At 43.8% G+C, this 16,217-nt stretch overlaps 1 protein-coding gene across 4 annotated transcripts in view; it reads left to right on the forward strand.

Moving 5' to 3' along the window:
* The window catches only part of LOC133620808 (growth factor receptor-bound protein 10-like), a 247,943-nt gene that overhangs the window by 199,242 nt on the left and 32,484 nt on the right, over nucleotides 1–16,217 (forward strand). For all 4 annotated transcript variants that reach the window (XM_061982383.2, XM_072915601.1, XM_061982384.2 and 1 more), the window contains 3 exons: nucleotides 174–248; nucleotides 451–588; nucleotides 7,931–8,041. In XM_061982383.2, coding sequence (XP_061838367.1) covers nucleotides 174–248; nucleotides 451–588; nucleotides 7,931–8,041 — 324 coding nt within the window. The remainder of the gene's footprint in view (nucleotides 1–173; nucleotides 249–450; nucleotides 589–7,930; nucleotides 8,042–16,217) is intronic.

The following is a 16,217-nucleotide window of genomic DNA, read 5'->3' on the forward strand; positions in this document are numbered from 1 at the left end:
CTACAGTGCCTGCCTCTCTCTCTTTATCGCCCAAACCACTCGTCTCTGAGTCCTCGTGCAAAGTATTCTACGTAGAGAAGCATCACCCCTAGCAGCTTGTGCATACACTAAGTGCTTTCTCTCTTTCTCTTCACCGCTCATTGTCACCACCTCTCTTGTGTTTCTCCATGCAGAACTTCTTTCCAGAGCAGATGGTGGCTTGGTGTCAGGAGTCTGATGGCACCATCCCTCAATCGCAGCTCTTACAGGTGAGCAGGGATGCTGCACGTGCAAGTCAATGCTTATCTAACCCTGCCTTTAATCTGAAAAACCTCCAATCCGACACCAGCTGCCCTTCAAAGGAGTGAAACCACCACCAAATGTTGCCTAAAAATAGGCATCATTACATTACTGCTGCACTTTGAGCAATAGAGAAAATGAACGCAAACTTCATTGATGTTTTCTTTCCAGAACTTCCTGAACTCCAGCAGCTGTCCAGAGATTCAAGGCTACCTGTACGCAAAAGATCCCGGACGCAAGTCCTGGAAGAAGCTCTACATGTTCTTACGGCGCTCCGGCCTCTACTTCTCCACTAAAGGAACATCCAAGGTAAACAGAAGTTAATACTGTCAACTTGAATCATGTGGAAGGTTGCAGAGGGCAGGGCTGTCCAAAGGGCGGCACATACAAAGTGCAATGAAAGAGTAAAGAGGGGAAATATAACAAGAATTTGTTGCAATACTGAAATTGGCACTTTATTTTCATTTTAAACTGTCATTGCTCAAAAAATACTAATTACAAGCAATTTTTGTATACCGTATTTTCCGCACCATAAGCCGCCCTGGGTTATAAGCCGCGCCTTCAATGAACGGCATATTTCAAAACTTTGTCCACCTATAAGCCGCCGCCCCGTGTTATAAGCCGCATCTAACTGCGCTAAAGGAATGTCAAAAGAACAGTCAGATAGGTCAGTCAAACTTTAATAATATATTAAAAACCAGCGTGATGTGGGCGCGCATGGAGTCGTATATCAACATGGACCGAGCTGCGTGAAAAAAGCCACCCGGCCTCTTCGCGTAAACTTCCCTTAACCACTCCCTCATCTTTTCTTCATCCATCCATCCCTTCGAGTTAGCTTTTATGATGACGCCGGCTGGAAAGGTCTCTTTTGGCAAGGTCTTCCTTTTGAATATCACCATGGGTGGAAGTTTCTGGCCATTAGCATGGCAAGCTAGAACCACAGTGAAGGATGACTTCTCATTCCCTGTGGTGCGAATATTCACCGTACGTGCTCCCGTTGTATCCACAGTGCGGTTCACAGGAATATCAAAAGTCAGTGGAACCTCGTCCATGTTGATAATGTTCTCTGGCCGGATCTTTTTTTCAGCTATCTTGTTTTTACAATATGCACGGAAAGTAGCCAGCTTTTCTTGAAAGTCTTTAGGCAGTTGCTGTGAAATAGTAGTCCGTGTGCGGATGGAGAGATTGCGTCTTTTCATGAACCGGAAACCTGTCGCTTAGTAGGAACCATTTTGTGGTCTTTACAGATGTAAACACACAAAGGAAATGAAACGTAATATCCGCGCGCTTCTTCTTCTTCTACGCGGGCGGGTGGTTGCTTACAGTAGAAGAAGAAGCGCTTCCTGTTCTATGGCGGCGGGTGCTTACCTTGGCGGTTGCTTGCGTAGAAGAAGAAGCACTTCCTCTTCTACGGGGAAAAAAGATGGCGGCTGTTTACCGTAGTTGCGAGACCGAAACTTTATGAAAATGAATCTTAATATTTATCCATATATAAAGCGCACCGGGTTATAAGCCGCACTGTCAGCTTTTGAGTAAATTTGTGGTTTTTAGGTGCGGCTAATAGTGCGGAAAATACGGTACATTATTGACCTATTCAAGACTCCAATTACTCCACATAAATATTTCATTTTGAAATATTTTCGGGGGGAAATATTCCATTTGTTGTGTGTTTGCCATATAAATAAAACAAGATTTTCTTTGACAAAAGGGCATAAAACATAAATCCATCCTTCCATTTTCTGCCGCTTGTCCCTCTCGGGGGTGCTGGAGCCTATCTCAGCTGCGTTCTGAATAATAAAAACTTATAAATGACGTAAAAACCCCATTTCCATATGAGTTGGGGAAATTGTGTTGGATGTAAATATAAACGGAATACAATGATTTGCAAATCATTTTCAAGCCATATTCAGTTGAATATGCTACAAAGACATATTTGATGTTCAAACTGATAAACATTTTTTTTTTTTTGCAAATAATCATTAACTTTAGAATTTGATGCCAGCAACACGTGACAAAGAAGTTGGGAAAGGTGGCAATAAATACTGATAAAGTTGAGGAATGCTCATCAAACACTTATTTGGAACATCCAACAGGTGAACAGGCTAATTGGGTATAAAAGTAGATTCCATGAAATGCTCAGTCATTCACAAACAAGGATGGGGCGAGGGTCACCACTTTGTCAACAAATGCGTGAGCAAATTGTTGAACAGTTTAAGAAAAACCTTTCTCAAGCAGCTATTGCAAGGAATTTAGGGATTTCACCATCTACGCTCCGTAATATCATCAAAGGGTTCAGAGAATCTGGAGAAATCACTGCACGTAAGCAGCTAAGCCCGTGACCTTCGATCCCTCAGGCTGTACTGCATCAACAAGCGACATCAGTGTGTAAAGGATATCACCACATGGGCTCAGGAACACTTCAGAAACCCACTGTCAGTAACTACAGTTGGTCGCTACATCTGTAAGTGCAAGTTAAAACTCTACTATGCAAGGCGGAAACCGTTTATCAACAACACCCAGAAACGCCGTCGGCTTCGCTGGGCCTGAGCTCATCTAAGATGGACTGATACAAAGTGGAAAAGTGTTCTGTGGTCTGACGAGTCCACATTTCAAATTGTTTTTGAAACTGTGGACGTCGTGTCCTCCGGACCAAAGAGGAAAAGAACCATCCAGACTGTTATCGACGCAAAGTTGAAAAGCCAGCATGTGTGATGGTATGGGGGTGTATTAGTGCCCAAGACATGGGTAACTTACACATCCGTGAAGGCACCATTAATACTGAAAGGTACATACAGCTTTTGGAGCAACATATGTTGCCATCCAAGCAACGTTACCATGGACGCCCCTGCTTATTTCAGCAAGACAATACCAAGACACGTGTTACAACAGCGTGGCTTCATAGTAAAAGAGTGCAGGTACTAGACTGGCCTGCCTGTTGTCCAGACCTGTCTCCCATTGAAAATGTGTGGCGCATTATGAAGCCTAAAATAGCACAACGGAGACCCCCGGACTGTTGAACAACTTAAGCTGTACATCAAGCAAGAATGGGAAAGAATTCCACCTGAGAAGCTTCAAAAATGTGTCTCCTCAGTTCCCAAACCTTTACTGAGTGTTGTTAAAAGGAAAGGCCATGTAACACAGTGGTGAACATGTCCTTTCCCAACTACTTTGTCACGTGTTGCAGCCATGAAATTCTAAGTTAATTATTATTTGCAAAAAAAAAAATAAAGTTTATGAGTTTGAACATCAAATATGTTGTCTTTGTAGCATATTCAACTGAATATGGCTTGAAAAGGATTTGCAAATCATTGTATTCCGTTTATATTTACATCTAACACAATTTCCCAACTCATATGGAAACGGGGTTTGTATATAACTGAAGTTGATCTGGAGATCTAAGTGTTTAAAGTCAAATTCATCTAGATTTCTTTTTAACACTTCTGAGTGGGGCCCCCTTGAATCCCCAAAACCTGTCGTCTATTTTTTATTTTTAAACTGTCATTGCTCAAAAAACAATAATGAAACAAAACCTCAATTATGAATGATTTACCTAATTAGGGCTCCAAATTACTTCCCAGCAAATATTCCACTTTGAACATTTTTGGGGTGAAATATATAACAGTTTGTGTTTTGGCCATAAAAAGTGCGGTTTTCTTAGATGAAAAGGGCATAAAAAAGGGTTAAATGTTATGTCAACTGATCGATCTGAAGTTGATCTTTAGATATTTAAGCGTTGAAAGTCAAATAAAATATTTGTAATACTTTAATGACTGAGAGCCTTTTGGGGCACCTGGACCTTTAACATTCACCACAATGGAAGAGATACAATTGTACAGGTTTTGAAAATGAATAATATCAAAATGGCCCCCAAATGCTTTAAATTTTCATTGTGCGGGGGCCCTCAGTGGAAAAAGTTTGGACACCCCGAGCATAGTACCTGATCTACTACGATCCAAAATAACACCTGCTGAATAGGAACTAGTGGGCGTGATTTACTAAGACAGGGGTTACAATGGACACGGAGTGCAGGGGGCCTATTTATATGAGGAGTTGCTGTGCCCATGGAGACACTCATTTGCTGCACATCCATTGCAATATGTGTTTTGTCATGTGAAAAAGCCAGCGCATCTTTTCTGGCCTATATGGACAACAGAAGCTATTTGCTGATGTGACATAAACGGCACATGCAAAATGGCTAATAAACCTGGAGAAATGTATCTTTGTTAGTTTTACTAGAATAATGATCTTTTGTAAGGTTTGCAAAGACAAAAGTTAGGTTTTTTTTTACTCAATATGACGGTATAACTGTCATACTAAATATAAAAGTTATATAAACATAACTCAAAAACCAAATATGCAATCAGTCTAAAAATGCCTGTAATATTGAATATATGAGTTTTACTAAAATCACTTGTTTTTGTAAGGTTTGCAAATACAAAATATTGGTTTTAATCACTATGACAGTATACTGTCACATTCAATCTGACAGTTATTTAAACATAACTCCTAAACCGCACATGCAAAATGATTAATAATGCCTGGAGAAATGTATCTTCGTAAGTTTTACAAAAAAAAAAAAAAGTTTAAGATTTGTAAAGACACAAAATAGTTTTTTTTTACTCTACTCAATATGACAGTATAACTGTCATACTAAATATGAAAGTTATTTAAACATAACTACTAAACCACACATGCAAAATGGCTAAAAATGCCTGGAGAAATGTATCTATGTGAGTTTTACTGGGAAAAAAAAGAATTCGTAAGGTTTATAAAGACACAGGTTAGTTTTTTTACTCAATATGACGGTATAACTGTCATACTAAATATAAAAGTTATATAAACATAACTCCAAAACCAAACATGCAATCCGTCTAAAAATGCCTGTAATATTGAATCTATGTGACACACATGCAAAATGATTAATAATGCCTGGAGAAATGTATCTTCGTAAGTTTTACAAAAAAAAAAAAAAAGTTTGTAAGATTTGTAAAGACACAAAATAGTTTTTTTTTTACTCTACTCAATATGACAGTATAACTGTCATACTAAATATGAAAGTTATATAAACATAACTGCAAAACCAAACATGCATTATGTCTAAAAATGCCTGTAATATTGTATCTATGTGAGTTTTACCAGAATCAAGTAGTTTGGTAGGCAGCACGGTGGAAGAAGGGTTAGTGCGTCTGCCTCACAATACGAAGGTGCTGAGTAGTCTGGGGTTCAACCCCAGGCTCGGGATCTTTCTGTGTGGAGTTTGCATGTTCTCCCCGTGACTGCGTGGGTTCCCTCCGGGTACTCCGGCTTCCTCCCACCTCCAAAGACATGCACCTGGGGATAAGTTGATTGGAAACACTAAATGGTCCCTAGTGTGTGAATGTGAGTGTGAATGTTGTCTATCTGTGTTGGCCCTGCGATGAGGTGGCGACTTGTCCAGGGTGTACCCCGCCTTCCGCCCGATTGTAGCTGAGATAGGCTCCAGCGCCCCCCGCGACCCCGAAGGGAATAAGCGGTAGAAAATGGATGGATGGATGGATGTTGGTTGATCGCTTTTGTACATTAAAGATGCTGAAAGCAAATCAATCTACATCAACTAATGCTAAAATAGCTGAACAAAACGTCCATGTTAGCTTTGTTATGTAGGTGACAAAGAAAATGAGTGTAAATATGCAATAACAAACGCCGTCGAAAATAAGAAGTTAACGCATCTGATTAATCTAAAAAAAAAAGACATTAATCATGTATAAACAAAGATTAATCACACAATATATTTTGAATGCACATCTAATCTATTCTAACACAAAATGCATTTGTGTCCAAATATACAGATAAAAGCCAGTAAATTAGAATATTTTGAAAAACTTGATTTATTTCAGTAATTGCATTCAAAAGGTGTAACTTGTACATTATATTTATTCATTGCACACAGACTGATGCATTCAAATGTTTATTTCATTTAATTTTGATGATTTGAAGTGGCAACAAATGAAAATCCAAAATTCCGTGTGTCACAAAATTAGAATATTACTTACGGCTAATACAAAAAAGGGATTTTTAGAAATGTTGGCCAACTGAAAAGTATGAAAATGAAAAATATGAGCATGTACAATACTCAATACTTGGTTGGAGCTCCTTTTGCCTCAATTACTGCGTTAATGCGGCGTGGCATGGAGTCGATGAGTTTCTGGCACTGCTCAGGTGTTATGAGAGCCCAGGTTGCTCTGATAGTGGCCTTCAACTCTTCTGCGTTTTTGGGTCTGGCATTCTGGGAGAGATAGTCTTCCCAGCGTGTCCTGGGTCTTCCCCGTGGCCTCCTACCGGTCGGACGTGCCCGAAACACCTTCCTAGGGAGGCGTTCGGGTGGCATCCTGACCAGATGCCCGAACCACCTCATCTGGCTCCTCTCCATGTGGAGGAGCAGCGGCTTTACTTTGAGCTCCCCCCGGATGACAGAGCTTCTCACCCTATCTCTAAGGGAGAGCCCCGCCACTCGGCGGAGGAAACTCATTTGGGCCGCTTGTACCCGTGATCTTGTCCTTTCGGTCATGACCCAAAGCTCATGACCATAGGTGAGGATGGGAACGTAGATCGACCGGTAAATCGAGAGCTTTGCCTTCCGGCTCAGCTCCTTCTTCACCACAACGGATCGATGCAGCGTCCGCATTACTGAAGACGCCGCACCGATCCGCCTGTCGATCTCACGATCCACTCTTCCCCCACTCGTGAACAAGACTCCAAGGTACTTGAACTCCTCCACTTGGGGCAAGATCTCCTCCCCAACCCGGAGATGGCACTCCACCCTTTTCCGGGAGAGAACCATGGACTCGGACTTGGAGGTGCTGATTCCCATCCCAGTCGCTTCACACTCGGCTGCGAACCGATCCAGTGAGAGCTGAAGATCCTGGCCAGATGAAGCCATCAGGACCACATCATCTGCAAATAGCAGTGACCTAATCCTGCAGCCACCAAACCAGATCCCCTCAACGCCTTGACTGCGCCTAGAAATTCTGTCCATAAAGGTTATGAACAGAATCGGTGACAAAGGGCAGCCTTGGCGGAGTCCAACCCTCACTGGAAACGTGTCCGACTTACTGCCGGCAATGCGGACCAAGCTCTGGCACTGATCATACAGGGAGCAGACTGCCACAATCAGACAGTCCGATACCCCATACTCTCTGAGCACTCCCCACAGGACTTCCCGGGGTACACGGTCGAATGCCTTCTCCAAGTCCACAAAGCACATGTAGACTGGTTGGGCAAACTCCCATGCACCCTCAAGGACCCTGCCGAGAGTATAGAGCTGGTCCACAGTTCCACGACCAGGACGAAAACCACACTGTTCCTCCTGAATCCGAGGTTCGACTATCCGGCGTTTTACTTTGTAGCTGTATGTAAATAGGATTAAGCCACATCAGCTCTGTGCGCTTTTAATGTCTTTTATGTTCTTTGTTGTCATGTGTTTGACTTTAATTTCCCCATTGTGGGATGGTCAAACCTATCCTGGAAGCATAAAACAATGAGCATGTTTTCTTTTGACAAAGCTCCTATGCATGAGTTCAGTACAGGTGTACCTAATGTTGTGGCCAGTGACTGTATAGGCAACTATGTCTATAGAATAATATCAGATGCGCTTTATATTTCTGACTTTCAGGAGCCACGACACCTGCAGCTTTTGTCCGATTTGGACGACAGCAACATCTTCACAGTTATCACCGGCAGAAAACTGCACAACGCCCCCGCAGACTTCCAGTTCTGCATCAAGGTAACACAACACACACACACACACACACACGCTAAACAAACACTGCAACTATTTTTTTTTGTGCCACCGTAGTGTGCAGATACTCTGGCGCCACAAACTTGATGACCTCATATGAGCCACTAACACTTGCGTAAAACTGCTTTGTAACAGATGCACCTGTGTCTAGTGTGTGTGTGTGTGTGTGTGTGTGTGTGTGTGTGTGTGTGTGTGTGTGTGTGTGTGTGTGTGTGTGTGTGTGTGTGTGTGTGTGTGTGTGTGTGTGTGTGTGTGTGTGTGTGTGTGTGTGTGTGTGTGTGTGTGTGTGTGTGTGTCAAAGGACAGCGGTAGTGATGGGTCCGGCAACACCGATGCATCGGCGCATGCGTCGAGCTCATAGAGCAAAACCCTGTGTCGGTGCGCGTACCGCTTTTAGAAAGTCACGTGACCGATCATGAGCTGTTTTGGTCACGTGACCGATACGCGAACTGTGTCGCACTGACGCCTCCTCTGTGCCCTGTGAGCGGCTCTTTTCTACAGCCGGAGAAATAATAACTAAGAAGAGAAATCGTCTAAAATGGAATACGTCGGAAAAACCATCCATCCATCCATCTTCTTCCGCTTATCCGAGGTCGGGTCGCGGGGGCAGCAGCCTAAACAGGGAAGCCCAGACTTCCCTCTCCCCAGCCACTTCGTCCAGCTCTTCCTGTGGGACCCCGAGGCGTTCCCAGGCCAGCTGAGAGACATAGTCTTCCCAACGTGTCCTGGGTCTTCCCCGCGGCCTCCTACCGGTCGGACGTGCCCTAAACACCTCCCTAGGGAGGCGTTCGGGTGGCATCCTAACCAGATGCCCGAACCACCTCATCTGGCTCCTCTCGATGTGGAGGAGCAGCGGCTTTACTTTGAGCTCCTCCCGGATGGCAGAGCTTCTCACCCTATCTCTAAGGGAGAGCCCCGCCACCTGGCGGAGGAAACTCATTTCGGCCGCTTGTACCCGTGATCTTGTCCTTTCGGTCATAACCCAAAGCTCATGACCATAGGTGAGGATGGGAACGTAGATCGACCGGTAAATTGAGAGCTTCGCCTTCCGGCTCAGCTCCTTCTTCACCACAACGGATCGATACAGCGTCCGCATTACTGAAGACGCCGCACCGATCCGCCTGTCGATCTCACGATCCACTCTTCCCTCACTCGTGAACAAGACTCCGAGGTACTTGAACTCCTCCACTTGGGGCAAGATCTCCTCCCCAACCCGGAGATGGCACTCCACCCTTTTCCGGGCGAGAACCATGGACTCGGACTTGGAGGTGCTGATTCTCATCCCAGTCGCTTCACACTCAGCTGCGAACCGATCCAGTGAGAGCTGAAGATCCTGGCCAGATGAAGCCATCAGGACCACATCATCTGCAAAAAGCAGAGACCTAATCCTGCAGCCACCAAACCAGATCCCCTCAACGCCTTGACTGCGCCTAGAAATTCTGTCCATAAAAGTTATGAACAGAATCGGTGACAAAGGGCAGCCTTGGCGGAGTCCAACCCTCACTGGAAACGTGTCCAACTTACTACCGGCAATGCGGACCAGGCTCTGGCACTGATCATACAGGGAGCGGACTGCCACAATCAGACAGTCCGATACCCCGTACTCTCTGAGCACTCCCCACAGGACTTCCCGAGGGACACGGTCGAATGCCTTCTCCAAGTCCACAAAACACATGTAGACTGGTTGGGCAAACTCCCATGCACCCTCAAGGACCCTGCCGAGAGTATAGAGCTGGTCCACAGTTCCACGACCAGGACGAAAACCACACTGTTCCTCCTGAATCCGAGGTTCGACTATCCGGCGTAGCCTCCTCTCCAGTACACCTGAATAGACCTTACCGGGAAGGCTGAGGAGTGTGATCCCACGATAGTTAGAACACACCCTCCGGTTCCGCTTCTTAAAGAGAGGAACCACCACCCCGGGCTGCCAATCCAGTGGCACCGCCCCCGATGTCCACGCGATGCTGCAGAGTCTTGTCAACCAAGACAGCCCCACAGCATCCAGAGCCTTAAGGAACTCCGGGTGGATCTCATCCACCCCCGGGGCCTTGCCACTGAGGAGCTTTTTAACTACCTCAGCAACCTCAGCCCCAGAAATAGAAGAGCCCACCACAGATTCCCCAGGCACTGCTTCCTCATAGGAAGACGTGTTGGTGGGATTGAGGAGGTCTTCGAAGTATTCCCTCCGCCGATCCACAACATCCGCAGTCGAGGTCAGCAGAACACCATCCTCACCATACACGGTGTTGATAGTGCACTGCTTCCCCTTCCTGAGGCGGCGGATGGTGGTCCAGAATTGCTTCGAAGCCGTCCGGAAGTCGTTTTCCATGGCCTCACCGAACTCCTCCCATGTCCGAGTTTTTGCCTCTGCGACCGCTGAAGCCGCACACCGCTTGGCCTGTCGGTACCTGTCCGCTGCCTCAGGAGTCCTATGAGCCAAAAGAACCCGATAGGACTCCTTCTTCAGCTTGACGGCATCCCTCACCGCCGGTGTCCACCAACGGGTTCTAGGATTACCGCCACGACAAGCACCAACTACCTTGCGGCCACAGCTCCAATCAGCCGCCTCGTCGGAAAAACGTTTTTTTTTTTTTTTAAATAAAAATGTGCAAAAAAATAAAATTAAAAAAATTCCCAGTCCACAATCATCCACAACACGTTCTCTTAGATTTCCATGTTATGATACATGTTCACATTATTTATTGACTGTATCTAAAAAAGATAAAAATATATTTTTATTTAAATGAAGATATGAAATAATCCTAAACGAAATACAATGACTTGGTTTATATTATTGTATATACTAGGGCAGGGGTCACCAACGCGGTGCCCGCGGTCACCAGGTAGCCCGTAAGGACCAGATCAGTCGCCCGCTGGCCTGTTCTAAAAATAGCTCAAAGAGCAGCACTTACCAGTGAGCTGCCTCTATTTTTTAAATTGTATTTATTTACTAGCAAGCTGGTCTCGCTTTGCTCGACATTTTTAAATTCTAAAAGAGACAAAACTCAAATAGAATTTGAAAATCCAAGAAAATATTTTAAAGACTTGGAATAAGCGGTAAAAAATGGATGGATGGATGGGTCTTCACTTGTTTAAATAAATTCATTTATTTTTTACTTTGCTTCTTATTACTTTTAGAAATACAATTTTAGAGAAAAAATACAACCTTAAAAATGATTTTAGGATTTTTAAACAAATATACCTTTTTACCTTTTAAATTTCTTCCTCTTCTTTCCTGACAATTTAAATCAATGTTCAAGTTTTTTTTTTTTTTTTATTATTGTAAAGAATAATAAATATTTTAGTTTCTGTTTTTTTGACGAAGAATATTTGTGAAATATTTCTTCAAACTTACTATGATTAAAATTCAAAAAAATTATTCTGGCAAATCGAGAAAATCTGTAGAATCAAATTTAAATCTTATTTCAAAGTATTTTGAATTTCTTTTAACATTTTTGTTCTGGAAAATCTAGAAGAAATACTGATTTGTCTTTGTTAGAAATATAGCTTGGTCCAATTTGTTAAATATTCTAACAAAGTGCAGATTGGATTTTAACCAATTTAAAACATGTCATCAAAATTCTAAAATGTATCTTAAACAGGAAAAATTACTAATGATGTCCCATAAATTATTTTTTAAATTTTTTCAAAAAGATTCAAATTAGCTAGTTTTTCTCTTCTTTTTGTCGGTTGGATTTTGAATTTTAAAGAGTCGAAATTGAAGATAAACTATGTTTCAAAATTTTATTTTAATTTTTTTTCGTGTTTTCTCCTCTTTTAAACCGTTCAATTAAGTGTTTTTTTCATCATTTATTCTCTACAAAAAACCTCCCGTAAAAGGAAAAAAAAATGTACGACGGAATGACAGACAGAAATACCCATTTTTTTTATATATATAAATGTATTTATTTAGCTATTCTTGTTTAAATCACACTTACGTGTAACTTACAAATGACAATATATTTATTTATTTAAGTGTGTATCAAACTGGTAGCCCTTCGCATTAATCAGTACCCAAGAAGTAGTTTTTGGTTTCAAAAAGGTTGGTGACCCCTGTACTAGGGCATCAAATCAGTGTCAGTTGAGTCGGTCCATAGGTTGCCTGTAGGGATTTTTAATGTCCAGCAGATGTCAGTATTTAGTGACACAGTATCGACACAGTATCAATACAGTTTTGCAATGTGTCGAAACGCTTCATGACGCCTCATCAACCCATCACTAGACAGCGGGGTTAAAAGCACCCAGCAGGAGTTCAAACACACACTCGGCACTGTGTGTCCCACTCCAATAGTTATCTGTGGTGGGTCACCTGCTGATCTGGGATAAGCCCAGTGGGATAAGCCAGGATGGTACAGAGAATCTTCCCCCTTCTCTCCCCGCCCCCTCAGCTCGCTTACACACACACACATTGCTACAAACACACACACACACACACACACGCGTGCGTCATGTCAGATGCTGTCAGCGGGGGTGACAGTGCAGAATTGGGTTAGGGATTTTACTTGACGGGTGGTGACTGGATTGTTGCTATGGTTACATGAATTAATTCATGGTCGGGGGCCTGGCAGGTTGTTGTCTTGGTGCTGGGGGAAGAGAACTAAGCTTGCTATATGAGTGGGACACATTTGTACAATAAATGCTCAGTGGTCCCCAACCAGCTGGTTCGGGAGAGAAACATGAAATCATTCATGAATGACCGCATTTTCTCCGACTTGACTTTGGCCTGTTCCAATAAACATGTATAACACAACTCCTTAAGGCTCTGGATGCTGTGGGGCTGTCTTGGTTGACAAGACTCTGCAGCATCGCGTGGACATCGGGGGCGGTACCTCTGGATTGGCAGACCGGGGTGGTGGTTCCTCTCTTTAAGAAGGGGAACCGGAGGGTGTGTTCCAACTATCGTGGGATCACACTCCTCAGCCTTCCCGGTAAGGTCTATTCAGGTGTACTGGAGAGGAGGCTACGCCGGATAGTCGAACCTCGGATTCAAGAGGTACAGTGTGGTTTTCGTCCTGGTCGTGGAACTGTGGACCAGCTCTATACTCTCGGCAGGGTCCTTGAGGGTGCATGGGAGTTTGCCCAACCAGTCTACATGTGCTTTGTGGACTTGGAGAAGGCATTCGACCGTGTCCCTCGGGAAGTCCTGTGGGGAGTGCTCAGAGAGTATGGGGTATCGGACTGTCTGATTGTGGCTGTCCGCTCCCTGTATGATCAGTGTCAGAGCTTGGTCCGCATTGCCGGCAGTAGGTCGGACACGTTTCCAGTGAGGGTTGGACTCCGCCAAGGCTGCCCTTTGTCACCGATTCTGTTCATAACTTTTATGGACAGAATTTCTAGGCGCAGTCAAGGCGTTGAGGGGATCCGGTTTGGTGGCTGCAGGATTAGGTCTCTGCTTTTTGCGGATGATGTGGTCCTGATGGCTTCATCTGGCCAGGATCTTCAGCTCTCGCTGGATCGGTTCGCAGCCGAGTGTGAAGCGACTGGGATGAGAATCAGCACCTCCAAGTCTGAGTCCATGGTTCTCGCCCGGAAAAGGGTGGAGTGCCATCTCCGGGTTGGGGAGGAGACCCTGCCCCAAGTGGAGGAGTTCAAGTACCTCGGAGTCTTGTTCACGAGTGGGGGAAGAGTGGATCGTGAGATCGACAGGCGGATCGGTGCGGCATCTTCAGTAATGCGGATGCTGTATTGATCCGTTGTGGTGAAGAAGGAGCTGAGCCGGAAGGCAAAGCTCTCAATTTACCGGTCGATCTACGTTCCCATCCTCACCTATGGTCATGAGCTTTGGGTTATGACCGAAAGGACAAGATCACGGGTACAAGCGGCCGAAATGAGTTTCCTCCGCCGGGTGGCGGGGCTCTCTCTTAGAGATAGGGTGAGAAGCTCTGTCATCCGGGGGGAGCTCAAAGTAAAGCCGCTGCTCCTCCACATCGAGAGGAGCCAGATGAGGTGGTTCGGGCATCTGGTCAGGATGCCACCCGAACGCCTCCCTGGGGAGGTGTTTCGGGCACGTCCAACCTGTAGGAGGCCATGGGGAAGACCCAGGACACGTTGGGAAGACTATGTCTCCCGGCTGGCCTGGGAACGCCTCGGGATCCCCCGGGAGGAGCTGGACGAAGTGGCTGGGGAGAGGGAAGTCTGGGCTTCCCTGCTTAGGCTGCTGCCCCCGCGACCCGACCTCGGATAAGCGGAAGAAGATGGATGGATGGATGGATGGATGGAACACAACTCCTGACAGGAAGTCACCATTTGCTATATCTTTGTTAAATGGGACAATGCACTTTAATGAATGTGTAAATGTGGCAGATTGTAGCCATGTGCAGGTTGCTGGTATACACGGACGGCACAAGGTCAGTTAGACAGCACCAACATCCATCCTTCCATTTTCTACCGCTTGTCCTTTTTTTGGGGGGGTCAGATATAATACAAATCACATCCAATGGAGACCCGTATAAAAGAGTATGATGTAGCTCAGGACACATGAAGAACGTCACCCTCGTAGTTATAGAGAAGTGCAACATTGTTGCTTATAAAAGTGTGCTGAAGTTAGAAAATATACATCCCCCCTTTTCCTAGTATCGTATTTTTCGGATTATAAATCACATTTTTTTTCAGTTTGGCCGGGGGTGCGACTTATACTCTGCAGCGACTTATGTGTGAAATGATTAACACATTAGCATACCTGCGAACTACTCCGGTTTTCCCGTAATTAGTACGGTTTTCATCAACCTATTCCGGGTTACGGTTGCAGTGATAAAAAATACGGTTTTTTATTAATTAAAAAAAATATTTTTTTTTTAAGTTTTATTCACGAAATCGCGTAACAACAATGACAATCGATACTGCTTCCCGTAACTTCCTTTAGAGCCATTCTGAATGCCATGCGCGAGGCTATTTATAGCACCGCTGCCAAGCACGAGGCACCTGTTGCCATTGTTTCCAAACGAGCGAACGATCATGGAATCAGCCGGAGAAAAATCGCAAACGAGTCTTAAACCGAAAAGAAAACTGCAGTCATTCCGTGAAGAATATTCAAAAGCCTATCCGGGAATAATTATCCGTTCCAAAAAGGGTGAAAACTACGCGAATTGCACCTTGTGCAGACAAGATTTTTCGATCGGACACGGAGGAATTAGCGATGTAAAAGACCACGTTGGGACAAAAAAACATAAGTCTAATGCCGTTGCTAGCGATACAAGTGGAAAACTTTCAAAGTTTTTCGGATTTTAGCCACAAAAAGTTAATGACACCAATGTTATCTATTGAAATTGTTTAGTACTGTTATACTGTTAAAAGTGTTTATACTATTTATGCTTTCAAGTCCAAGTTGAAGAAATCTTGTTAAATGTTGACAGCATAACTACCAAAATACAGAAGTATGTCCTTAATATTTTTGCAGTGCTATTTCTGTTGAAAAGTTCAAATGATTACATTAGAGATGTGATGTGCCACTTTTCAAGTGTCTGATGGCTTAAATTAATTTTCATAAATTTTTCATATTTTGAATTCTTTTGAAAGGCTTACAAAAAAACTACATTTGAATTGTAATTCCATGCTATTGACAGGACTATTAATTTTAATGAAGTTAGCTTACCATGTTTACAGTATGATAATTGTGATAGAAATGTGAATTTTAGGCAGAGAATATTTTTTACAATTGAACAAGGCAGTAGATTATACAAGCTTGGACAGAAAGTTAATAAAGACACCAATTTTTTTTTTTATGGAATTGTTTAGTACTGTTTTACCATTTGTTTACTGTAAAAAGTGTTTATACTTTCAATGAACAAATTGAAGTCTTGTGAAAGGTTGACAGGATAACTGGCATTAACTGTCAAAATAATTTCAAACTATTGAAGTTAGCTTACAGAATAAACATGTCAATCAACCCATATGATTTTTGCTGTAATATTTTTGTTTTGAAAAGTCACTGTGACTGATAGAAAAGTGATGGTTTTAGCAACATTTTAACCTGTCTGAATGCAATCAATCATTTTGCGTCGGGGGGCTTCGCCCCGCTGAACCCCCCACCAGGACTTTGTCCTGGACCTACCGGGGCCTGCGGCCCATGGACCCTGGCTACTAGGTTTTTCTGATTTCAAAAGTTGGCAGGTATGAAACATGATGTTGCTGGTGCACAACCTCTTGTGCTCATAAAAGTCTG

This window comes from Nerophis lumbriciformis, linkage group LG21 (genome assembly GCF_033978685.3).
Source record: "Nerophis lumbriciformis linkage group LG21, RoL_Nlum_v2.1, whole genome shotgun sequence".
Lineage (NCBI taxonomy): Eukaryota > Metazoa > Chordata > Actinopteri > Syngnathiformes > Syngnathidae > Nerophis > Nerophis lumbriciformis.